At 42.4% G+C, this 26,687-nt stretch overlaps 2 protein-coding genes across 5 annotated transcripts in view; one reads left to right on the forward strand and one right to left on the reverse strand.

Moving 5' to 3' along the window:
• igfbp3 (insulin-like growth factor binding protein 3) overlaps positions 1–26,406 on the reverse strand; it is a 33,284-nt gene extending 6,878 nt beyond the window's left edge. Inside the window, exons 1-4 of one of the 4 annotated variants that reach the window (XM_026944580.3) lie at positions 25,207–26,396; positions 21,185–21,468; positions 20,122–20,241; positions 5,415–9,552 (exon numbers count right to left, since the gene is read on the reverse strand). In XM_026944580.3, the coding sequence (XP_026800381.2) occupies positions 9,427–9,552; positions 20,122–20,241; positions 21,185–21,468; positions 25,207–25,585 (909 nt within the window). In that variant the 5' untranslated portion in view covers positions 25,586–26,396 and the 3' untranslated portion in view covers positions 5,415–9,426. Of the gene's footprint in view, positions 1–5,414; positions 9,553–20,121; positions 20,242–21,184; positions 21,469–25,206 lie in introns of those variants that run through there. The other 3 variants (XR_004580148.2, XR_008305255.1, XM_053242027.1) reach the window with 3 other exon arrangements.
• igfbp1a (insulin-like growth factor binding protein 1a) lies at positions 2,525–5,381 on the forward strand. Its single transcript, XM_026944681.3, has 4 exons — positions 2,525–3,117; positions 3,301–3,473; positions 3,981–4,109; positions 4,409–5,381. Exons 1-4 carry the CDS (start codon positions 2,748–2,750, stop codon positions 4,532–4,534), a joined length of 798 nt encoding a protein of 265 aa, XP_026800482.1. The 5' UTR covers positions 2,525–2,747; the 3' UTR covers positions 4,535–5,381.
• Positions 26,407–26,687: the final 281 nt, after the last annotated feature.

Below are 26,687 nucleotides of genomic sequence, written 5' to 3' on the forward strand. Positions count from 1 at the left end.
CTTTTTGACAAAAGAAGAAGGTATTGAAATCATTGTCTTGGCTGGATCGGGAAGTTGTCGCAAGTTTGCGATGAACTTTAACAGGAACCATGGCAAGCACATCACACACAACACTGCTGCCAAACTTTTAACAAATTCAAAAAGACTGCAAGTGTTGCAGACCAACTGAGAAGTGGACGTCCACGACCATCCACTGACGAAGACACAACCGACATGGTGCTGGCAAACATAGTCCCCTATGTGTGGATACTTTTGGGACACCCCATAGACTGTAGACAACCACTAATAGTTCTGTTGTGTTCTTTCTGTTGTCTAGTTGTCTCTAGAAAGTAAGCCATTTCTATAAGCATCCTTATCTCTAGAACACATAGAATACATTCTTACAAGATGTCTTGATAAGTCTTTGTTTAATGTTAATGCAGTGTGGTCTCTGTGTGTACTCCCATAATGTATTGTAAGCATATACCTTTAACACAGAGAATTCCCTGTGAGTAGCCATTTGGTTTAGAAATGTAACTGATATTTTCAATGTGTAACTCACTACATCATCTGCAACATGTACCCAGAGTTAATATTTATTTAGTGTCTTTTATAGGATTACACTTGCCTCAGGCTAGGTTTATACCTGTTATGTCTTAAATCAAGACTGTATCCTTATTTTTAACCAGATGCCTTTATAATTGTCTCCATCTCCAGTGAGCCAGAACGAAATCTGGCTGCTGTATGGCAAGTAATCTGCAAATGAGCTCATTACACTTGACAACTAAATTGTGTTGTTCCCTGTTCTTTTTTTTTTTTTTTTTTTTTTTGCGAATCATGATTTTGAATGCAATTTTTAATTTCCTTTAAGCCTGCTAACTTTGGCAGTCCTGGATCATGTGCTTTTTAACATAACATACTGGGACAGTTTTGGTTGTCAGGTGTGAAGAGTCTGATGCATTTACACTCTAGCTAAAATGCCATCCAGAGATCCTGAAGTTGTTTGAGTGGTATGATTTGAATGTTTTAAATGTGTCTGGGGTACATTTACACCTGCATTTTTATGTGGATAATCCCTGTATGGATATAATCCTGATGCTCAAGACACATGTGAATGGAGTCTGAGTGTATTGACGGGTGAGTGCAGAATATTGGACGTTAGTGCGGAATGGCAATAATTACTGGATAAGCTTTAAAAATGAAAAGTTATAATGTTCCAGAGATGCAATGTATACATCTAATATCCCATAAATCCAATGAATTTAGCTTTACTCAGCAACAGTATACTACTACTGAGTAAATATACTCTTTTAACATAGCCTGTTGTTCAGTAGAGCAGATTTATCGAATTGATCTCCATTGGAACAATGATGGACAGCATGTAAAAGTGGTGGCACATGAGGGAAATGGAGCTGTATTGCAGTATGCTGTTTCAGACACGGCATAGGAGACGTGCCAGGGTTCTTGTCGCTTGGTCGGCATAGTGTTAGCAGTTTCTGTCACTACCCGGGAAACGGACCGGTACAATAGCACTCCTCTACTTCCGGAACGGGCGTCCATCCATTCCGCGCGCAAGCTCACGTATCCCAGTTGCCGGGCAGCGGCGCGCTTTAACTGCGCGCTTTAACGCCGGGTTCACTGAAGCGCGCGGGAACAAAAACGAGCTTTGGATGGGAGTCAGTCTGACTGACTGGGGTGCGAGCAGAGCACCCGAGACGCCGTCATATGGCGTCATAAATTAGTTTACAGGGGGGTTTTTGGGTGTGTGCGTTTTCTAAAGAGGGAAACCTGAATGGAGGCAATTGTTCATCTAATGCCAATATATAGACCATTGATTGTTCTGCGCGCCCCAAGTTAACATTTAAATGGCAGTAAATATATACACATTAACTAATTAAACCATTTTAAGCAAGACATTATCATTATTAACATAACAAGCTTATGATCATTCATTTTTTTTGTCTGAAATCCGGCACTGCTCAGTACAGGGGTAACTGGAGTCTGGTAGGAGGTGGGGGAGCTTTGCCATGAAACAATGTGGAAGCAGCAAACACTGAGCTCACATCTGGTGTAGTTCTGATATCACAGAAATGATGATTTGTTGCTGTCCTAAGGGTTTGATTTAACTCATTTCAAGTGGGGAGCCAGACCTTATGATTTATTTATTTATTTATTTATTTATTTATTAGTTAGTTCTGGCGTCAAGTGTAAACAAACACCTTGCTTTAATGATCCAGTGTACACAGCCTTCACTAAAGGAAAGCATTTACACTTTTGAAATGAAAATATTATTATGCCATATCATAGCATATCATGCGCCTTACCAGGTTCACCCCTGCTGCTGTATGAAGTAGCCTAACTGGAGGCACGCAAGTCCAAAAAGAGATTGCATCACTAGTTAGTGTTATGCTCCCCACTCCGGCACCACGTGTCATCAAAATAAATAGGCGTATTGACGCATTTTGCGTGTTGTATGAAAATAAGCGACTCGAACCAGTTCCAGGCTGTCCAATCAGATCGGCGCGGGATTTCGACTCCTTCTTTTCAGGAATCATTAATATCTCCGGGCGCGTCAAACATTAACGTGCCAGCTGCTCCTGCAGCGTATAAATACTCGAGCGTTGAGGGCAGAGCTTAGTCATTTCACCGGGCGCAAGGAGAACAGCACCAGTCAGTCCATCGGCGAAACAAAGCCAAGTAGTCGTTAGTACTTACGCGTTAGGATTTATTTATTCATTATATAGCTATTTGTATTTGATCGCTTTGGAATGAGCGGAGTCTTTCTGAAGTTGTTCCACGCGGTGGTACTTGGCGCGGTCCTCTTGGCGCCACAGCTCCGCGCTTCCCCGCTCCTGGAGCCGATCCGGTGCGCGCAGTGCACCGCAGAGCGCGTGGCTGAGTGTCCGCCAGTGGATGCTGCTTGTGCAGAGGTGCTGCGGGAGCCGGGATGTGGCTGCTGTCTGGCGTGCGCGCTTAAGCGCGGGGATCTGTGCGGCATCTACACGGCGCCGTGCGGCTCGGGGCTGCGCTGCTTGCCCACACCTGGAGAAGTGCGGCCTCTGTATGCGCTCACACGGGGGCAAGCCGTGTGCACTGAGATCGGGGAGGACGTGCAGAGCCGCACGCAGCCGGCGCCAGGTAGGCAGCCTGTCCTACAAAATCCTTGTCACGAGCTTTAGCTGTCGGTAGACTAAGAACGGATAAGAAGGCAGACAAGATGCTTGTGTGATTGCACGTCTTCAAGCCGCCGATTAGTGTCTGGAGTATTTTTGTTTGATCCCCATGTTTTTAAAGAACAACTCTTTCACTTTTCTCCTCCAGATCAGCCCGAGGTGGAGGGTGATGGTCGGAGCGAGGCTTCTGCGGGTCCTGAAGCCGCCTCACCGATCGTCGTGTCGGGCCACATCAAGCCCTACGACCCGTGGCTCCTCAGCGGCGCTCAGGAGAGCATGAAGTCCAAAGTGAACACCTACAGAAGGAAACTTGTTGAGCTGGTGTGTACACTGCACAGAAACTTAAATTTGGTTATTTCAAAACAGCTTAGTGTAAAAACCAACCTGGGACACACAGTCACGTGTTGGTAGCATTTCTAACCACTAGAGGGCAGGATAACACTTTAAAAAAAAAAATCTGAGTTGAAGCACAAGTTTGTATAGTTGTATATGACATTAGGCTGGGCATTCATTGTCCTTGCTGAATGATATTGTGTGAGTAATTACATCATCTCTGATACTAGAGGAGCGCCAAATATAGCATCTCCTACTACTGAAACTTATGATCCAAAGTGAAGTGCAATAGGATAAGTGAAGCTTAGCTCATGAAAATAATGCAGAAATTACAATATCTATAAAACCTTGTATCTAACTTGAGCTTTGTAACTTTTCGTATGAATTAAATGGGGTGAATAGTTACAGATGTGCAATGTGAGACAATGTTTAACAGGGCTGACAACAAATAACAACACTGATAATAAAATGAATATCTTTTTCCTTTTGTCTCAGGGCCCCTGCCATGTGGAGTTACAGAGAGCTCTTGAGAAGATTGCTCGATCCCAACAGAAGCTGGAAGAGAAGCTGACCAAGTTCTACCTGCCTAACTGTGATAAACAAGGCCTGTACAAACCCAAACAGGTAAGCGAAAAGCATATAGCTGATAAAGATTATTCTCAGTTTAATAGTAACATATCTAAACCTTTAACAGGAAAAGAACTAGAATGCACAAATCTCTGTGTTTGTGAAGTTACCTGTGTCAGATTAAGGTTGAACAGGAGTATATGCCAAACACATACACACACATTGTTTGGGCTGATGTAATTACTTTGTGATGTTACACAACACAATGCAGCTCACATACTAACTTGGTATTAGATCCACACTCTCCACTGTTAGAGTCAGAATCTGTACAAACACAGTTTCTTGTCTTTCTGCAGTGTGAATCGTCTCTGGATGGCCAGAGGGGGAAGTGCTGGTGTGTGACGTCGTGGAATGGAAAAAAGATTGTGGGATCGAGTGAACTACCCACAGATGCTGAGTGCCCTCAGGAGCTTAATCACTGATCACACAACCACACACACATTCAGGCCCTAAGAAACTCTTCCACTCATGGACTATTTCCACACACATATACATACAGAACAATATGCCACTGATTTCTTTTCTACTTTCTATTTATTTATTGTAGCCTACATGGTTTTGTTTTATACAGGTACACTGTTATAAATTAGTGAATATTAGTTCACTAAACCCACCAAAAGAAAGAAAATCTTTTCATTTTTTCTCATTTCTGAAAGGATTCTTTATTAATATGTTTATATTTACTTAATACATCCATGCATATTTATTTAAACTGAATGTATTCATATAATTGTTGGGGTGAGAATATTTATACCTTATGCCTTATTATTGTTATTATTTTTGTATGGTGTATAAATGTATATGTTCATTGTGTTTTTATCAGTGTCAGTTGTCTTATCTTTCCAACAAACTGTTGGTAGGAATCTTAAATGGAAAAAAGCACTGCATGACCAAACCACATTGTCACTGCATATAGCTTTCCATGCAATTTCTGTAGTTACACGATTGACATTTTTTTGTCTTATTTCTTTTACACTATTGCACAACTACGTGAAGAAGATAAAAGCTTTCACAATTCTCTATTTTGTTCTGCAGTGCATGATGGGTATTGGTCTTCATATCTTCTGAAACGGGTAACTACCTGTTCCTACCTCTGTTTTTGAAGATTTATTGTGTCTGTGTGATTTCTGAGAGACTTTGCTTTTGCCAGTGTGGCTTTTTGTCCATGGACTTAGGACCACTTAAGTTTGTATTGGTGGATGTACAATGTTATAATGGTATATATATTATATATGTGTGCCTTTTTAATAAATTGTGGGGGAAAATGTCTTTCTTCTGGTGTCACTCTGTGTGCCCTGAAATATAGCTCAACTCATCTGTGGTGAAACAACTACAAAACAAAGCATTAAACCCAATTTGCCAAACATGGTGTCGATAAATTATATTATGTGATACCTGAAATGACCTTAAACCATAAATTCTCTTTCTTCCTCTCAAAATATACCTTGCCAACTCATGATTATGTTCCTTTTTTAAAAATTGCCTGTGGGCAGAACTCTATTTGTGAGCTTGTGCGTCCTTATCGTGGTAATCGCAAACGGAGCTGTGCACTAATTTTAGCTCGGTATTTGGGGGAACCAGGCTCTGCTTTCTGCAGTGCCTTTGACCTGCTCTCTGTTTGTGCTGGTTGGGCACAGGAATGCCCCCCTCCTACTGCCCAAGCAAGCAGCCTCTCTGGCACCATCCACTGCACTTTTTTCCCCCATCTTTTGCACTCATACACAATTAAATACCAGAGCTTATAGCAACAAGTAATATTAAGTGACATTCTGTAAGTGACACTTCAAATGCAGAAATTCCACCTGAACCTGTGAAATTGATTTATACAATTGAGGTAGTCCAATGTGAACTGTGGCCTCTATATGAAATGCGGTGTCATGGTGTCTGGACAGAATTGCCTCTTCATTGGATGAAGAATAATAACTCTTTTATAGGTATAAATATTATGTTCATTTAAAATGACCATGTGCCAGCAGGCAAGATGAATGAGATCTCATTCCCCAAAAGTTGTCAGTTTAAAATATGACTTAAAGCTATGCACAAGAAAATAGTCAACATGTTTGTCAAGTGCCCAAAAGACTTGCTGTCTGAACATGCTGTTCTAATATAGCCTACAAACACAGAAAACAAATGTTTTGGAGAAAAATGTTATGAATGTTATAAAAAAAATCTCTATTTGTTATTTCTTTTATGAACTGTATAATGAACCAACCAAACAACAACAACAAGAAAAAAATAGTCGCATTCTGTTCGGGGTTCCACATGTGGAAGTCTAATGAATTTCTTTTTTCAGTATGTTTTATCATTGGATAATATCTAAAGTAATTGACAAGTCTACACATAGCACATCTATTTGTGATTGTGAAGTTTATTGAGCAATGACAACGAAAGAGGATTGTATATGAACAATTATGTTGCTGGCAGCTTTTTATCCATTCAAACAGAGACCTGAAGTCACATATAAATTAAAATAGTGTTTATTTTTATTTTAAAAAATACATTAAATACAAATCATATATGAACAAAACCATTTAAACCATTTTCCTTTCTTAAAGAAAGGCATAGCTGTGTAATATTTATTTTAGTAACATGAAAAGCTTCTTAATGAATCAAAATTCTTTCAAATGATAAAAAAATGTACAATTACCCGTGAATGGAGAGATCCTTAAAAGTGACTTGCGACTATAAGTGGCCCTAACATTGCACAACAGAATGAGGAACAGTTTTTTTTTCTTAACTCAACTTTTCATTAGCTTTAATATAAGCCAAGGTGGAGCTTTAAAAGTTAGCTTACAATTACCTTAACCAGTGCTGGTCCTTCCTACATGCATACTTTTCAAGTTGTGCTGTTCCCTCCTCACCATCCCTGGGGCCTGCCATGCTAATAACAATACTGTTCATTATTATTTAGCTTAGTATCAGCATACGTCTAATGAATTATAATTTTCTTTTATTTCTACCATTATCCATATTCATTATGTTTTTATCATTCGTATGAATTGTTGCCTCCTAGCTAGAAAACCAGATTACAGAGACATGATGTAGATAATGTAATAGAAAAGGTAATCGTAATCAAGTTGATTTACAAACAGCTACAGCACAGAAGATTCAAATAAAGTAGAGGCATGGCAATGGTGTAAAAGTAGCTGTTATTATGAGTAAGCAGAATTCTGCTTTTGGCCCCAGACAGATTAGGAGTGGCACTTAGCTTTAACTTTAATTTTAAGCAAATAAGTAAATACATAGCTTAAACCTTACTAAACCAAAGACTATCTTCAGATTGACTTAGGTAAAATTTAGCTTAGATCTAGCTACTTATCTCAAAGAGAAAGACCCAAGAAACCTGAAGATGTCTCATATTAGACAACTTAACCGAGGACAGAACCATCTCTTAAATTATCATTTTGTACAATGCACTGTTGATATAATATCTAAAAACTCATTAGTGATTATATTCCCAAAATATGTTGAGTTCTATCTATTACCTGTTGTGCAATCAGTGAGTCACTTAATCCTCAAAAAAAGAGAAAAGGATGAGCTTATATGCCTTTTGTAGATAAATAACTTCAATATTTCACATGCCTTTTCAGACACAAAGCTGGCCAGAAAAAAAAAACATATATCTATAGAAATATAGAAATGACACAAGTTCAAGGAGGGACAACAATTTTTGTACTTGTTATACTCTTCACCCAAAATCTAGCTGTGAAATAAGAAAAGGTGTAGCACCAACATATCTTAATCCTTTAAGTCATTTTTGTATATTGTTTGTATAAACATATACATATATTTTGAACATTTTCTATGTTTTTTTTTTTAGTTTTTGGGAGGGTGTTGAGGGGTCAAGCTTTTGGCTGATTCTGTGCTACTGAGCTACTGGGAGTGGGGATACCTCTCCGGCACCCTCCATATTTCAAGTCTTTTCTCAGGAGGTCAGACAAAAAAAAAAAAAAATAAAATAATCCCAACATCCTTACTGTAATATAAAGACAAGGTATCCAATAGGGTTACTGAGCTAATCTGTAAGCTTTTAGTTTGGGTGAAGCAACTGGATAACATTCAAAGAGACAGAGCACTAAACACTAATCATTGTCAAATTTCACCCCTGACTTGGTTAAGGCAGTGATTTCAAGAAGGAAAATAACTGCCAGTGATCATTATCAAGCTTTGGAGCACATACAAAGGTATGCAGTAGTAATGCTAGATATTGTTGCATTTTCTTACATATTCACTGAAAACTCACAGAAGGATAATTATAATGCAATTTGTGCAATTGTTGCACAAAATGCACAAGATGTCAAAGATACCAAACGGCATTTTCAGCACTGGGAGAAATATCATGTCAAGTGCTCTGTGGTGTATTTTAGTGCAGTAAATATATGGTGTGTATTATATACATTTGGAATCCACTTGGGAACATGCTGCATGCTGTAGCTTTGTTAAATCAGTTACTCTCTCTTCCTTCCAGCTGAACAAAAAGCTGGTAGGAAAACAGACATCAAAAAGTCATGTAGTTATTCTCCTACATGGTTAACCTGGGCATAAATCAGCAAGTGATCACACAAGCATATGCAGTGAATAAAGGAAAATATCTACAATGAAAAAAAAAACACTGAAATGACTTTTTGAAAAAGTCCTTCAGTGTGATTAATAGGTCCTAGAATAGCATAAATTTAAACACTTTCATAATGCTCTTAGACGTATTGCGAGATATGGCCACTGTAATAGACTGGGGTAGTTGTTCAGTGAGGGACGAAAGTGCATCAAGTGCTTGTGCTTCAGCTGGAGCCAATGGCAAGAGCAGGCCAACACTACTGAGCATGCCCATTTCAAACAGTCCTACACCAGAAGGGCAGAGACAGGACGCGTTGCTACAAGAGAGACAGTGATAGTCATGGCAGTGATTTACTCAAGGTGCTTCATTTCACCAGAAAAGAGAAAGGGCCAACCACATACTTTCAGTCAAACCCATATAGTTAAGAAGCTATCACACATAACCGAAAGGTAATGAAGCCCAAAGGGTAATTTAGACATTTCTTTTGTTAGTGTAATCCAAATGGTGCCCTCATTGGGCTATAATAAAAATAGAATAGCGCAGACCTTCCCCTCCCTCCCTCGCTCCCTGCCCCCTCTCTCTACTCCCCTGATGTGTGAAAGTGACCTGATGAGTCCCTGCTCCGGTGCATAGGTGGGGTGCTCAGAAATAGGGCACCACCTTTAAAAATCTCCCTTTCCCCGTTTTCACTGTGGATTTATACTGTTTAGAGGGAATCTTCCTCCCTCTCCCATTTTACTTCAGTCTCTCCTGTGTTTCTCATTTATTTTCCTGGTTATAACAGTGGACTTGGTTTTGTTCTTTGCCCTCGTAGCCTGGTAGAGCCTGTCCATACTTGTCCACACACCAACACTGACCACGTTTATGGCCTTTGGATGGACGGCACTGTAGGGAGACAGTAAGGGAGGGAAGAAATGGATGGGAGTATTATGTTAGAGACATGTATATGTAAAGAAAACAGCCTCCAAATGGAGGAAGGAATAGACATGGGCACAAAACACATTTCTCCCAGCATATCTCACCCAGGTGACAGAGAGTAACACCAACACTAGAAACTAGAGTGAGAGAGACAGTAAGACTGAGACAGAGAGCAAGACAGGGAAAGAGTAATAATGCAATTCAAATAACAGTACTGGTATATAAAAATGTATTTAGCTATTAATTATTAGTTACATTTCTCTCTTTATAATTTCAGACAGTATGGAAACACCATACTTTAACTTTTTCACTATTTCTCTCACTTTTTGACGCAGTCATTTTGGCTGTGAGTCAAAAACGGGGCAAATCAAATATCACATCTGAGGGAAGAATGTATTGCTGCCATTGGCTCAGTCTGCATATGTGCACGTATATGTGTGTGTTTGGCTCAGCTGCATATGTCTATTTGCATTTGTTGTATTGATTCTTAGGCCATGAGGAAATATGACAGTTGGAGAAGCTACTCCAGCCACCATGACCTCATTGGAAAGTGCAGGAATGCTACTGGAGGTATAAACTAATTTTTAACTATTACTTTACCTATTAAACTACTTTACCTGAACAGTGTAGGTTAATTACAATAGTAATAGCAAACTCATCATCTTACAGCTGCAACAAACAATTTACTTCCTTAAAAGCATGAACATTTAATTAATTTAAACTTTTATTGCTACCTATGACACTTATATCAGTAATGCTCTTTGAGAAGATGATGCATGACAACATTTGTGTAAAGTAAGGAATAAAACACAATGGGGCATGGTGTTACCATCCAGAAGCACAATAACAGCACATCCCAAAGTGTTTTATTCCTCACCAGTTTATTCCTCACCTCTCTCTTTTTATTAAAAATACAAAAACGTAGCTTGTAATGCTACAGAGAAAGAAGAAAGTGCAAAGACCTGAAGATTTTCCCGTGGTGAAAAATGTACTGACTGTTACAAAGTGCTGGCACCTGAGACTACTTCCATAAATGTTAAATAAACATCTCTTTACAGATGTCAGGTAAGCAGGCATGGACACAAGTGCAAGTTGACAGGTTTCAAAACAAGAATGAGATTCAAATGCAGGGTCGAGGTGCAGGCATAAACCAGGACAGACAAGAGCAAGTCAAGGAAACCACAAACAATATCTAAACCAGGGTAGCAATCCTAATCAAAGGCTTGATAAGAACTGGTGAGAATCAACACAGAGCATATATTTTGCAAAGTGCATGTGAACTAATAGTCATTTTATACTGCGAGTGTGTCTTTGACTGTGATTGAGTCCAGGTGTGTGCAGTCAGTAATCGGGTGAATGTGAATATGAGAACGTTTGAGATGGTGGTGTGTTGTAGTCCTTGGAGGCTATGATTGTATGCCGCATTGTATTCTGGGACCTGTAGTTCGAAACGGTTTGCAGTGTAGACATGACAGAACCCCCCAAAGTACCACCTATGGGAGCGGGATTCTTCTTTGACCTCCCCCGGGCTGTGGAGCTGGGTGATTTGTGTGGTGGGCATGAAACTCTTGGCATGGAAGTGGGTTGAGTATATCGTGAGCTGGAACCCAGCGTCTCTCCTCAGGTCTGTAACCCTCCCAGTCCATGAGGTACTGATGTTTACACTCTCTGCGTCTTGAGTCCAATATTGCTTTGACGATGTATGCTGGTTCCCCTTTGATTTGAGGTGTTTGGGAGTGGGGGGGGGTGCCTTCTGCAAGGGGTCCTGGCTTGACTGGCTTGAGATGGGAGATATTAAATGAGGGGGCTATGCCGCTATGGGAGAAATTGAGCCCAGTCCTCTTGGTTCTTGGCACAGAAGGTATGCAGGGAGCATCCGTTCTCATTATTGGCCCATTCTACCTGACCATTGGCTTGGGGATGATACCCCAAAGTCAGGCTTACCGAAGCCTTACCAGGCTTACTGTATATAGGTTCAGCTGTTTCAAAAGCTGAGGGTAAACTGGGAAGGAGTATCAGACAGAGGGATTTGGAAAATTGGTCTATGATTACCAGGATAACGGTGTTTTGCTGGGATGGTGGAAGGTCAGTGATGAAGTTGATTGCCAGCTGTTAACATGGTCGTTGAGGTGTGGGTAATGGCATGAGTTTACTTACTGGCACAGTGCAAGGTACTTTGGCCTGGGTTAAATTAAACATGTTGAGATTAACTTGTGGACTTGGGCCACCAGTATTTACTTTGGAGTAACTGTTGTGCTCTGTGAGTGCCGGGGTGTCCCGTGGCAGGGGAGGTGTGAGCCCATGTGATTAGCTTGTCACAAAGAGCTGATGATACAAACTTCATCCCTACTGGGAACTGTCTAGGAATCCTCCCTCCTGCCGCATTGTCAATCTCTTTGCCGTGATCCCAGGTTAGAGCTCCTATGAAATGGGATTCAGAGAGGATACATTCCTTGAGGGCCTTGACATTCTTGGACCCAGGACAGTAAGAGAGGGTGAAATTAAAGCCTGCAAAGAAAAGTGCCCAGCACGAGAAAAAAAAAGTGCAGAGCCTGACGAGAGTTCAGTCTCTTGGCAGTTTTAATGTACTCGAGGTTCTTGCAGGACCCCATCTGACCAGTGTTGACATTCCTCCAGTGCTAGTTTGACAGCAAGGAGGTCTCTGTTGCCAATGTCATAGTTTCATTTGGCGGGGTCAGCTTCCTGGATAAAAAAGGCCACTGAATGGAGCTTGGGTTTCTCTCCGAACTACTGAGAGAGTAGCAACTCCCATCTCAGGGGCGTCTTCACAATGAAAGGTTTAGATGGGTCAGGGTGTTTCAGGATTGGAGCTGAGGTGCATGCTTCCTTGAGCTTCGTGAAGACTTATTCAGCCAATGGGGTCCACTGCAGCCATATGCTTCCCTTTTTTAGCAAGGCAGTCAGTGGCAAAGCTATGATGCTGAACCCCGCATGAAATGACAATAGAAGTTTGCGCAACCCAGGAAGTGTTACAACTCCTTTATTGTGGAGGGGACTGGCAACTTTATTTTGGTCCATGAGCATCCTCTCTGGCCTAGTCATGTATCCTTGTGCACATTAAATTCACATTTCTCTCACTTGACAAAGTGCTGATTAGCAAGGAGCTGGGACAGTATCTGTTTGATGTGCTGGGTGTGGGTGGCTCTGTCTGGGGAACGTATCAAAATGCCATCGATGTAGGTGATGACAAATTTCCCTAGCATGTCCTCATTGATAAGGCACTGGAACACTGCTGGCACTGAAGATAGCCCACATGGCATTATGCAATACTCGAAGTGGCCAGAGATGGTGCTGAAGGCTGTTTTCCACTTGCCCCCTTCTCTTATTCGGACCAGGTTGTAAGTGCTACAGAGGTCGAACCTAGTGAAAACTTTGGCTTTGTGTAGTTGTTCAAAGGCTGCTGGTACCATGGGCAGTGGATAACGGTACTTGACTGTGACTTGATTCAAACCTCTGTAATCTATGCATAGGCATAGGACACCCCCTTTCTTCTCCACAAAGAAGAAGCCTGAGGAAGTCAGAGATGTGGAGGGGCATATGTACCTGTGGCAGCGGGGGCGTGGTCAAGCGTCGGCTGTGAATGGAGAGAAGGCAGGGCAAACTGGCAGGTAATGTGTAATGATTCTCACCTGTGTGTGATTAGCCTGAGTTTATTTGTGTCTTTTTTGTGCCTTCAGAGTCTCCCTTCAGGAGCCAGAGAGAGAGAGAGAGAGAGCACCAAGCAGCACAGAGCCATGTGTGTGTAGGAACGCGTGTGTGTGTGTCTAGGAAATAAACCCAACGACAAGCAAAAGTAAAAGAATAACGCGCCTTTTGAGTTGTTCCAAGCCTGACTCCAGCTTCTTTATTCCCTACCCGAACCTGGGAACTGTTACAGTACCCATGTTTATGGGCTTCCTTGATGTATTTCTCCATGGCTTGGGTTTCTTTTGCAGACAGGGGGTAGATCCAATTCAGAGGGGGTGTGGCTCCCACCAGGAGCTTGGTGGCACAATCATTTGGGCGATGCGGTGGGGTCTTGGTTTTACTGAATAATTCACAGAATTCATGATATTCAGGGGGTATTTCCACATATATATGATATTCGGGTGTATATATTGGACTTGAGGTTCAGGGCTTTCTATGGAGGTTGAAGCAATGGCTACGGAGGCAGTGCTGAGACAACTGGCATGACAGTAGGTAGAACAGCACATGATCTCATGGCCCTTACAGTAGATTTGTGGGTTATGAGTCTGCAACCACTGAAAGCCCAGCCCAACCAGAAACTTGGATGTGACAGTGATGAGGAGGAAGATGCATTCGCGGTGCAAGGCACTGACACTGAGGGGGATGGGCTTGGTACAATACATGATGTAACCTCCTCCAGTGGCTCCTCCATCCAGGGCTTGGACTTTGGGGGAGTGTTGCAGAGGTTGTAGGGGCAGCTGGAGTCTTTCTGCTAGGGAGCGGTCAATAAAGTTCCCAGTGGCCCTGGAGTCGATCGATGCTGTAACGAAAGATGCATTCCCTGAGTGCATGATCTGAACGGATTGTTCAAAATCTGGGTGAGAAAGAAACTGAAGAGGACTCACCATGTTGGAGTGAGGTGTGGAGGAGGCTTGCTCAAATGTGGACTGGGGAATTTTGCTCTGTGACCATGATAGACACTGTGCCAGTGTGCTGGGAACTGCCACAGAAGAAGCCTCTTCCAACATCGCCTCTGGCGTTCCATGTCATTCAGCTTTACTTGTCCCAGCTGCATGGGTTCTACAGTCTGAGGGTTAGGCATAAGGGAGATGTTTGTTTTTGTGGTCCCTCAGTTACGGATGTCAATCAGCACCTCAAGGGATACTTGGTCATCATGTCATACAAGCTCTGTGAGAAGGTCGGTGTAGGTGGTAGGAGGCTTTTAGTGCCGGGTCATTCCAGCTGCTGCCCGCTGCCAGTGTGAGGAAGTCGTGAGCTGCCAGTGTGAGGAAGGGCAAGAAGTCGCTCTGTCAGTGGTTGAACATGCACTGGAACAGCTGGAGAAAGTGACCATAGGAAGCTGTATTTTTCCTTGGGACCACACAGCAATGGCCCAGGCTGATTGTAAGCTGATTGATGAACTAAGCAATCTTGGTGTGCTCCGGGACCCCTTCTTGGCTTGCAAAGTAGAGCGAACATTGCAGCATGAACTACTTGCATCCAGCCGAGTCTTCGGAGTACTTCTTGGGCTGTGCTATGAGAGATGTGGTAGGCTGAGGAGTTGCCATTGGTGGAGCTGATGGGGCTGGCATGGTGGCTTGGAGCTGTGCCATTTGCAAGGTGAACTGGTCAATCTGCTGCTGCTGTTCTACGACGATGCGGCCCTATGCCTCAAGCGCTTGGTGCCAGTCAAAGTTTCCTGCTTGTGCATAAGTTGGCGAAGTATTCTGTCAGGTAAGCAGGCATGGACCCAAGTGCAGGTTGACAGGTTTTTGATAATCCAGGCAATCAAAACAAGAATGAGATTCAAAAGCAGGCTCGAGGCGCAGGCAAAGGTCAGGCGATCAACAAAGAGCATAAACAAGGGCAGACAAGAGCAAGTCGAGGAAACCAGTAACAATATCAAAACCAGGATAGTAATCAATAATCAAAGGCTGGGTAACGACTGGTGAGAAACAAAACAGAGCGTATACTTCGCAAAGAGCAGGTGAACTAAGAATCCTTTTATACCATGAGTGTGTCTGTGACTGTAATTGAGTCCAGGTGTGTGCAATCAGTAATCAGGTGAACATGAACATGAGAGTGTTTGAGATGGTGGTGTGTTGCAGTCCTTGGTGGCCATGTTTGTAGGCCACACTGTATTCTGGGTGCTGTAGTTTGACACTGATTCCAGAGTAGACATGACCACAAAAAACCTCACCATAACAACGATTAGATGTTTTTCTTTGTTAAATAACAACACACATTTAAATAATTTATTATTAGCCAGAGATTATTATGGATTGTTCACCAGACAAGTCTCTGTAAATGAGTTACAGAAATGGTAACATATTAAAGAAAGCACATTAATTATATCTGTGATTTGTTTTGTTGCTGTTGGAGCTGCTGTTGTATAAAATTCATTTATACCCACTGACCAATCAGATTTGAGCTTTCAGCAGTGTTGTGATACAGTAAAACATAGACAGAAGAGTTGGGCTCATTGCCTCCAGGAATGCAAATAAGGAAATACAGTCCATATAAGATTTTGTGGGTATGAAATACAAAAATGTATCTATAACTTCAATTATAATAAATAAGTGATTTGTCTACAGAGTAACAATCACTGAACTAACCAATGAAATATAACCGAAAGGCTTATATATGAGAAAATTAGTAATATGGTGATGTAATACCACTTCATGCTTGAGTCAAATGAGTTTTAAGAATAAAAAGGAAACATCATCTGATATCAGGCTTTCTTGTAAATGCTGTATATAGGCATTTTAAGTTTTAATACAAAACTTTCCATCTTACAGATAAAAAAAAAATAGTATTAGACCATAATTCATGTAATTAATTGCTAATAGTGGGGCTATTGCATGATAATCATGCACATATCCAAGAAGACCTGAATTCTCCATGGTCTTGACGCTACAGCACAGACTAGTGATGGAAGTAGGTGATTATCACCTACAGCATGGAAAGACACTGTGGTCTCGTTGGAGTCCATAAGCCGAGACCCAGACTCCGACCAAGACGGACTAATGAGACCCAGCTCTAGACCAAGGCAACGTTTATGTGGTCTCAAGAGCCAGCTACTCTCCAACTCAGCCTGGTAATTTTAACAAATTGTGCACATACCCTCACACACACTGTGTGCACATATGAGGGCTGAATATACAGTATATGCTGGCTTGAGTAGTGTTTTTATGATGTTAATGAAAAAGCCTAAGGGTATATTTGGCTCTGCTAAAACATTTGCCCTGCACAATTAAAGAGCTGTCAGACTATTTTAGGAAACTGGTACCGATTAAAAGTCATCTGGAGCTTATCACACACACACATTTACAGAAATGAATGTACATAGATAAATAGAGCAGGAAAAGGTGAATTACTTAATGAAAGTGTGTACAGAATATTTGGGAGAGAAAGAAATAGAGCGAGAGTGAGATAGAGAGAGAGAGAGAGAGAGAGAGAGAGAGATCAAAGGGACTTTTACTGAGAGGGGACCAAATTAAAATACCTCAAGCAGAACAAGAACAGTTTGGGAAATAAAACAGAGCATTCATTCTGTCCTTTTCATGCCTCCTCCTTTAATCATTCCTTTCTCTCTGCATCTTCTCTGCATGTTTCCTTCCCTTCTTCCTCATCTCATCACACATTCTTAGCCTTTTCCCTTTTTTATCATGGCTGGTCTTTTGCAATAAATAAACTTTTTTTTAAATCTCACAGAGCAAAGAGCATGAGAAGGAAAAGTTAGAGGGACAAAGGACGATTACTGGGAGAGAACATGCAGAATGTTACACAGAGCTTTCTGTGTCTCCAACTGATGTAACTGCTCCAGTCTGACTCTGACTTCTGTGTGCCAGAATCTGTTCCTGTGACATTTCTATCAACATATATGCCTCAAAAAGTGCTGCTCTGAGATCTCTGCTAAAACGGCCTTTACTGTAAACTTTCAACTCTGCTATACTGACATCTCAGAGGGCAAACCCAATACACAGATTAGTTGTTATAGGTGTGTGTGTGTGTGTGTGTGTGTGTACATTTATGCAGATTCCACACATGCAGGTGTGTCTGCATGTGTGAGTAGTATGTATATTTGGATGGATAATGCATGTGAGTATTGTGAAATGAAGAAACTGAAAGGTGCCTGAGTATAATCCTGTCAGTGAGACAATGTCTTGAGGATATAACACAACAGCCTTGTGTGTATTGAGTGTGTGCATGTGTGTGAGTGCACTAATGTGTGTTTTATGTGTCACAAAGCAAGCCTCAACCATTGCAGGTCCATAACATTGCTCTTATGGGCAACAGGAAGGCCAGGAGGACATTAAAAGCAGCCACAGCGTAAATTCACGCTCATAAAACGCAAACACACATATGCACAATATGCAGGTTAACATCTGCGTGCGAATATGAACAGAGGCTGTTTTCCATCCAGACCCTGTCCTGGACTACATATGTAGGTGTAGATCTGTCAATTTGTGCATCAGTTCTGCTTGAACATGTGTGTAGAGTTTTGTGTAACTACTGTCCTTGAAGTGCATGGTCATTAAATGTATAGTGAAGGCATACAACAACCAGGCATGTAGTAATTTGGCTAATAAACCCAGGCAGGGTACATGTGCATGTGTGCAGTAAAAGGAGACTGTGAGAAAGCAAGACCCCATACAGCTAGAGAAGTACACAGAGGCACTCTGCACACTATCTGGAGTGTGTCTGTGCCTGAGTGTGTATTTGTGTACAGCCCATTCCCAGCGTGTCTTGCAGTTCACACCTCCCTCTCTTCTCATCTTTCCCACTGCATCACTGAGATCTCATTCAGTGTGAAAGCAGCAGTGGAGACGGGCTTGGGTGAGCCAGCGGGTCAGGGGGGTAGTGTTTGTCTCCAGCTCAGCAAGAATACTCACTGCCTGGGGCAAAGATGAGCGTGGCCTTGGGGGGTTCAGGGGGTGGGGGTGGAGGATGGGGGCCAGCATGCCTCGCCTCTACTTGCACACTAAGCCAATTCATATAATCAGAGCTAAAATTACCCTGGACTCGACTGTGCCCTCCAAGGGAAAGGCCTCCAACACACACACAAACATGCACACACAGTCATTACCAATCTTATTTTTGGGGGGGGGGGCTGGAGGCGGAGCCCCAAGCATCCAGGATATCTGCAGTTGTGCTTACTTGTGTTTATATGAGGCAGCCAGTGTGTATGCCTGTGTCCCTCTTCTCTTTTCCCTCATTAAATTTATGAAAAAATGTTAGCTTAACTAGCCAGCTAGTTTACATTTGTCACAGGTAGATTTCTGTGTTATCTGAGTCTCGATTTATACGATCATACTCTAATGCTGCATTCGACTTACCTCAGAAGTGGGATGTCAGGGCTCAGAATGATTTCATTTTTGACCTCCATGCATTCGAGCTACAAAGTGGAGAAAAACATGGATGCCCCCGTGTTCGTCTGAAAAGGCTACCCATAAGCCCCAACTAGAAATTCTGAGTTGAGGGGGTGTTTTCTCTGGTTTTTCCTGGTTGGAGGTTGGGAATTACAAGTTACAACCTCTAGTCAAATGCAGCATAAGCAATTTGTTTAAGGATAGCAAAATGTAGCATAGCATCCATCCATCCATCCATTTTCGGGATCACTTATCCTACACAGGATTGTGGGGAGCCTGGAGCCTATCCCAGTGGACTCGGGGCACAAGGCGGAGGACACCCTGGATGGGGAGCTAACCCATCATAGGGCACAATCACACACACTCCCAACAATTTAGAGATGCCAATCAGCCTACAACACGTCTTTGGACTGGGGAGGAAACCGGAGTATCCAGAGGAAACCCTCAATGCACGGGTAGAACATGGAAACTCCACGCACACAGGGTGGAGGCGGGAACCGAAGCCTCAACCCTGGAGGTGTGAGGGAAATTTGCTAACCACAAAGCCACCATGCTAACTACTAACTCACCCATAGCACAACGTTCAGAACTATTTTGAACATCAGTACTATTAGTCTAGTTAACCAGCTAGCTAGGACTGTACACAGGTTCTGTAGCTAAAGGTTTCTGAGTACCACATCATGCTGTAACAAAAAAGCTGCAGAGCTTATTTTTTGGCATCAATAACTGAGCTCCAGCCTTTATCCCTTTTGTACTGAAGTACTTAGAAAGTCTCCAGTCTTATCGGAATAAGCCACTCGAGAGGTATTAATCACTTACAAATCACATTTTTTGAGAACAGAGGTACTTTTTAGTGTGTTTTTCTAGCACAGAGCTCTTGCATGTACTCTTGTGCATTTGAGTGAGAACATGAGTGAGAGCATTTACAAGCAGCTTTGCATTAATTTACAAAGCTGCTTGATTTGCATAGACAGCAAAAGCGATCATGTCATAGTCTCTGTTTATTGTCTCATGTCAACTCTGTACATGAAACTGACTGTCTTTTATTCTCTTTTCCCCCCTCCCTCACCCTATCTTTGCATGAGTGAGAGCGGAAATGCTGTAGGGTCAGTTTAATACAGCTGAATGTCAGTAATCAAGCATGCTCTACCAATGTCTAAGCCTCAGTTCAGAGAGTTCAGTACAAGTGTCTTTATCGGTAATTCTACAGGCTTCCTGTTCTGTAAGCTACTGAATAATCCTGTTTGCCTAAATTCACCTAACCCAAACACCTCAATTAAACATGCTCAGACCTAAACTCTGACTCATTCTTTGTACAGAGGTGGGGGGGAGTCACCAGATGACTCACACATCTCCAAAAGCCCCTGATTTCCCCCATCAACATCCTCTTCCTTCTCAGAAGCCCAGATGCAGCCTGGCACAGATGTAGCTCAATATTTGGGATAATGTTTTAGCTGGTGGCCATGGCAGCACTCACCTGTTTCTTCTTGTAGAAGCCCTTCCTGTCACAGTTTGGAATGCGAAAAACTCGAGGGTTTATCACGCTGGATATCCTAAGACTCTTCAAAACGCTTTCCATCTCTCGGCGACATGGTCCCTTCAAACAAACAAACACACACAAATATAAACCAAAAATCAGTCCAACTTATAAAAATCAGTCCAGAGTTTACTATATCAAGCATGGGATCTTAGAAATGATACAAACAAGCTGTTTGTGTCTCTTTTTTTTTCCATGGCAGACACAGCCAGGCTTCCCGACACTGAGCAGTACATACACTGAGAGCTGTCCTCTGGTAAGGATTTCAAATATAAAGAAGTAATATATTCATTTCTAGCCTAGCTTTCATCTGTGGTTGTTTTTTTTAGTCACACTTCATCCAAATATACCACTTGAACACACCTCTCTCTGTACCTACAGAGCTCACATCACACAGAGTACTCTGGTCTTTCAGTAAGATTAAAAAAATCAGAGGGTCATCTTCTAAACTATGAATAAATATATTGTTAAAATAGTTTTATGTAGCACTTCTTTGTGAATTTTTATTATTATTATTATTTTTAAAGATTTCAAAAAGACAATTTTCTTGATACATTCATAGCATGTTCCAGCTCCATGGGCCTTTCCCTTGTCACCCAATACTGGCCTGCTGTAAATGAGAAAAGGGACGGCTGCACTCTAAGTGACCTCAGGCCATGAACGGCATGTGGCACAGCTGGGACTGCAATCTTAAAGCAATCTATAAGCCGGAAGAGTCCTTCTCTTTCCTGACTCCTAATATATCCTGAAATACCATTCGCTGCTGATCAGTTTAAAATCTCAAATATGGTAAATTTGTCAAATATGGACTTTTCTAATGATCAGAGTTTGTGTTCGGTGATGAGCCTGAGCTTATGGCCAAAGCAACACTGCAGAACTGTGCTTATGCTCCAACTGCACTCACACACACACACACACACACACACAGACAAGCACATGCACATTTTCCAGCTTTATTCTTGTCCATCTTTGACCTGCTGTCAGGAGGTAAAGAAGCACTTACATACTCGGTCTCTCTTTTGGATTCCAGGCTGAAATTGTGGATATCAGGGTGGACTCCCTTGGCCACTGGCTCCACTTTGTAGATCTGTCTTTGCTTAAACTGCTCCATCTGGATCATGCCGAGCTTAGTGTGCAGCAGAGACCCTTTAGGCTCCAGCTCTGTTTTCTGCATACCGTCTTCAACCCCCGAACCTGTTGCTGTGTCCTGCACCACCTCAGTGCCCTTGCTGACTGTTGCAATGGTAGTGGTAGGCAGATGTTCCTCTACAGGTTCCTTAGGGTAAACTGAAGCACGGAAGAGGAGTAATGGTCAGTGTTAGATAACACATACACAAAGATTCACCAAACACAGACTGAATGAGGGCAAACAAAAAGAGAATAAAAGGAATGTTGGTAGAAATGGTCGAAGTGGTGTTTTGATAGCACTCTTGGTTGGAACCATTATGGATTAAGTTCCCAGCAGCCGAGCTAGAGCGTCCAAACATTGGTGCAACTGGCTCAAGAGTGTCCTTTCTTGAAAACTATTCTAGTTGAATTTGAACAGTGTAAATATTATCATTTTAATTGTGAACCGATCAACACTCAACAGTTTCTAGGAAGAAAGTTTTGTCTAGGCCATCACAAAGATTAGCAAATTTCTACTGTACTATGATAATCATTACAAGTGACTGAAATTTAAAAAGCAGACCAATCCTAAAGTCACTGGACTGTGTAAATAGATATGAATGCAATAAGGCAACTGGTAAAATGAGAGAACAGACTGAAGAACATTGGGGAGTGGAAGAACTGAGTAAAATTAAATTTAATCCCAAAGTGTATGTAAGAGAGATTGTGGCTAGGCCAGAATTGTAGCATCAGCAGATAAACCATGTCTTTATTAACAATGACATAACAGTAACAACAACAACAAAAAAAATATCAACAGCACCATCAACACCAACATAAACAACACAATTGTTTATGCCTAACAGGTTTCAATGACAATGTATAATCAGAGACAAGGGCACTGAAATCATACTAATAACCTACTTTCTCTGCTTGACCCACTATAATTTCACTAGAAATAGAAAAGAAAGTCATATCCAGGGTAGAAGGGTTAAACTGAGCAACATCTAATTCTGGATCCTGCAAAACATCAATATTTAACCAAAATGTAAACTTTTGTAAGTTTTTGTGGCCTATCCCAGCAACACATTTGCCATTTTTTTATTTAAAAAAACAAACACTTGACCTCATGTGTTTGGTCAATCTCGGTAAACAGGTAAACAGTTTAACGTACAATATAAACACGAGTAAACGTGTACAACAGACACACACACAGAGAGGGAGAGAGAGAGAGAGAGAGAGAAAGAGGTAATGGACAAGAATTAGACAAATTTAGACCCGGGATGGAGCAAAAAGAAAAGACCAAACACCAAAACACCAAACCAAATGAAGAATATGAGTTATTGAAAAGAATATTTGTGCATATCCAGATTCATTCCAGTTATGCACCAAGAAAAAAAAACACCATTTGGGGTGGAGCATAACGTATCAAGCAGACACAGCCCTGCTCACTGGTTGGAGGAGATATGTAATTACCATAAAATGTGGTATGATGGGAAAGGAGGACGGGAGAGACTAAAATTAAAGACCAGAAGGAGAGAATATGAGGTAAGGCAATACTGTAAAACGGCTGGCACCCCCAAACTGCTTTTTAAAAGTGACTCTGTATCCTAACAATAGTTTTTGTGTGTCACATTGTCATAGTTGATTGCTTCAACACAACACTTGTGGCTACATCATATGGCTGCATAGGGAACCTTGCTTACTGGGGGAGGGGGATACTGACGTCAGATATGTCTAAAAACACAGACACTCCTATGGGATTTTGTTTTTATATCTTCGTGGGGATCAAATTTCCCCACAAGGATAGGAATATCTTGTTTATGGCTGGGACATTTGGCTGGTCCCCATGAGGAAAACTCCTTTTTTTCTGAAAAAAAAAATGCAACTTTTATTAAAACAAATACCTAAAAGAACCAAAATGTTTCCTTTTGGTTACTGAGGTTAAGAATTAAGGTTAAGATTAGATTAGAGATAGAGTTAGGTGCAGCATAGCATTCGTTAGCTGCATTAATAATTATGTCAATGGAAGGTCCTCTCAGGGAGAGTAAGACAAACTTACTGTAAGTACTGCCTCAGAAATATGCATGCTAAGTGCCTACATTTACTGACTCATGCAGCACATATTCACAAGCACAAGCCTGCAGTCTCATGCACATCATTATAATGCTTCACATTCTTCATTTACTCCAAGAGTGTTCAACTTTTTGTGCCCAGCACTGCTGCACCAATAACTCTAACCATTTCCAGATCATGGCTACAAATACTTTTACTATGTGAGAAAAGCGTAACAATTCAGTCTGAAAATGGAATATTCATGGAGTACACTAAAAGAGCATGTCTCCGGAGGATGATCATTTGTGGCTCCAACACTTTTTTTTTTAAATCAGAGGTACAACCACAATATTTCAAGGGTGGCCACCACTCTTTAACCTGCACACACACACACACGCACCACTGTTTTGAATGCTAGACTAATTAAGCCAAGAGAACAGAATGTTCTGGCGTTGTGAGAGTGTGTGTAGGATGTCCTCAGTGTCGGAGGCACCGCGGGTCTGTCAAGCAAAGCCTTCCAGCAGATAAACTGCAGAGTGTCATTCACTAACCCTAACCCATTCACTTCATTCCATTATTCATACAAATAAATAAAATAAAATAAACACACACAGACAGAGAGAGAGAGAGACTCGCGCCCGCGCGCACGCGCACATACACACGCGCGCTCGCGCACGCACACACACACACACACACACACACATAGACACACACAGAAACAAAACAGTGATCTCCGCTCCACTCTAAAAATACACGCGCGCGGCATTCTTAACGATCGGGTTGGAGAGGCCAAACTTTAGCGCGCGCGCACCCTGTGTACACGCAGACAGCGCGGCTTCTCTCTCCCGAAAACACACACATACACACACATCAGCATAGAGGGCTCGCTGTAGCGCTCGGCCTCGGACGGAAGAGAACAACGGTGCCAGTGTGGGGCCATGACACGGTACAGCGAGCTGTTTATGAGCGGGGAGAACTAGCGGCCGGCCAGGTGGTGCACAGAAGTCACCGAAGTATCACTGAGCCAAAGCTTGCACTGTGATATGGAGAGCAAATCTAGCGTTCATAATAAATCATCTCTGTTTGTTTGCGTGCATCCAATCGGAAAGCCCATGCACGTGGTCATCTACAGCCTCCCACTAAAACCAACCATGAGAGCTGCATTCACAGGCCGGATCTGTGTTAGCCCGGGGCCAAATAACTGCCTTAATCACAGTAGAGTAAACCGGGAACAGCACAAAACCAAACGTTTGAAAGCCAGGAACACGCAGTACCATCCTGATCTGATGAACAACCAATCAAGTTCAGCATGGGGTGGCAGGGTCTGCACTGAGAGGCGGAACCACTCCTGCTTCATTAGTGCATTAGGGAGTGCATTCGCAGAATATATGACTTAGGATTTACTCGTCTGTGCACAATGAATGAGTAATTATCCTCTGTATTGGATTCAAATTTTTTTAAATATGCACTCAGTGGATCTGGTTACAATATTAAACATAATCGTATGCACGAGCTGTATGTGATTTAATAAGTATAGAAATCACAGATCTAATACTAGACCACTCAGAGATGTGATTTAAGGACAGAGTTGAGGTGGAAGCCTGTGCACTCGTGAGCACGAGCCTGTTTCAGCCTGATCCTGTAGAAGTTTCGTTCGATTTCACGAATAAACTCTAAACAAACATAACTTTTAATACTAACTGATGAGTACGAATTGGTTCAAATTTGCAAGTGTGAAGAAACGTGAAATGGAAAGGTTGCATTGAGGTAGTACACGCAAATAACACACGCTGGGGAGAAAAAAACAAACAAACAAACAAACAAGCAAACAAACCAGAGAACTAATGACACTGGGGCGCTTACCGACTCTCAGCGGGAGCTTGTCCGTGGCTCTGGTGCACACACCCCTTCCCTCCAGCAGCGCCTGCAGCGGTTTGCTCTCACCGGGTCGGTGTTGACACCGCAGTCCGGCGCCGCAGCGTCCCGTGTACACGCCGCACGCCTGGCCCTCACGCAGCGCACACGTCAGACAGCAGCCGCAACCCGGCTCGCGCACCCGCTCGGCGCAGTCACGTGGCAGCGGCTTGCACTGGCCGAGCGCCTCGTCGTCACACGGCTCACAGCGCACCACGGGCCCCGCAGCATGCACCGTGCGGGCGAGAGCCGCAAACAGCGCCGTCAGCCAGAGCGCCCGCGGAGCCGCCATCCAGCCGAGCCGGACAGAGCGGAATATGGGCTTCATGTTCACGTGCACACGATGGAACGGTGGTCGGTATTTGAGGGGAAGTGCTGCGCCCTCAGAAAGTCGACACAAGATGCTAAATGTAGTGGGGCAGAACCGGGGAGGAGCGGGATGTCGCGTCGGGTTTGACTCGAGCGTAGAACCCGGCTGAGCGGCGAGGTCTCTCCATCTGTAAGTGTGATTTGCTGGGAACTTTAGGTTTTATACAGGCAGGGGAGAAAAGGCACGGGCAACAAGTCACTCCCCTCGGTATGAATTATGTAGACCGCGCTCGGTCTTAAGGGACCGCGCACATCCTTCATAGTCACTCAGCGTGGAGCGCAGAGCGCAGGGTGACATCAGCAGCGCTAATAACCGCCAATCGTGTTCAGTTTGAAGAGCCTGGTTTCAGAGAGGCACGAGCTATACAACTGCCCTTGTCTGGCATATCATATCAAAACAGTGTGTAATGCAGTTCATTATCGCCTTGCCTGCTTACATGCTTATTGAAAAGACAGAAAGTGAATGAGAGGAATTTCCTGCAATCTGAGACTTTTTTTTTAACTTTACAAAGATCATATAAACCTAAATCCTAATCTTGAGCATAGATTGCAAAGGATATTTATTTGGACTCAAAAACCTAGAGGTATCGAATAGTCATTGTGTAACACGTACAGTGTTCAGTTAGGCTACATGTCCTTTCACACAGTGTGAAAAAATTAAATTAGTAGGAATTACATCAGTGTTTCTGGGGTGATGTTATTAGGTTAAAGGAGAAGAAGAGCAGTACCTTTATAGATATAAGTTTAAAGTTTGAGTGATAGTCAGGGAGGGTCTCATCACCCCCCCCCCCAAACAAACAAACAAACAAACAAACAAACAAACAAAATCTCAAACATTCATTTGGTAAGTATTCATCTGGTAAGTATTCATCTGGTAAGTATTCATCTGGTAAGTATTCATCTGGTAAGTATGAATAAGTATCTGTCCTCTTTTATGAAAACAGGCATAGGTCTATTTTCCCCAAAATTGCTTAAGCAGCGACAAAAGTTTTAATTCATGTTTTCACTTAAGCACTTCAGGCTTCTTGGTGCTGGAACTGTTTCCCTGAATGATGCAGCAT

This window comes from Pangasianodon hypophthalmus, chromosome 19 (genome assembly GCF_027358585.1).
Source record: "Pangasianodon hypophthalmus isolate fPanHyp1 chromosome 19, fPanHyp1.pri, whole genome shotgun sequence".
Lineage (NCBI taxonomy): Eukaryota > Metazoa > Chordata > Actinopteri > Siluriformes > Pangasiidae > Pangasianodon > Pangasianodon hypophthalmus.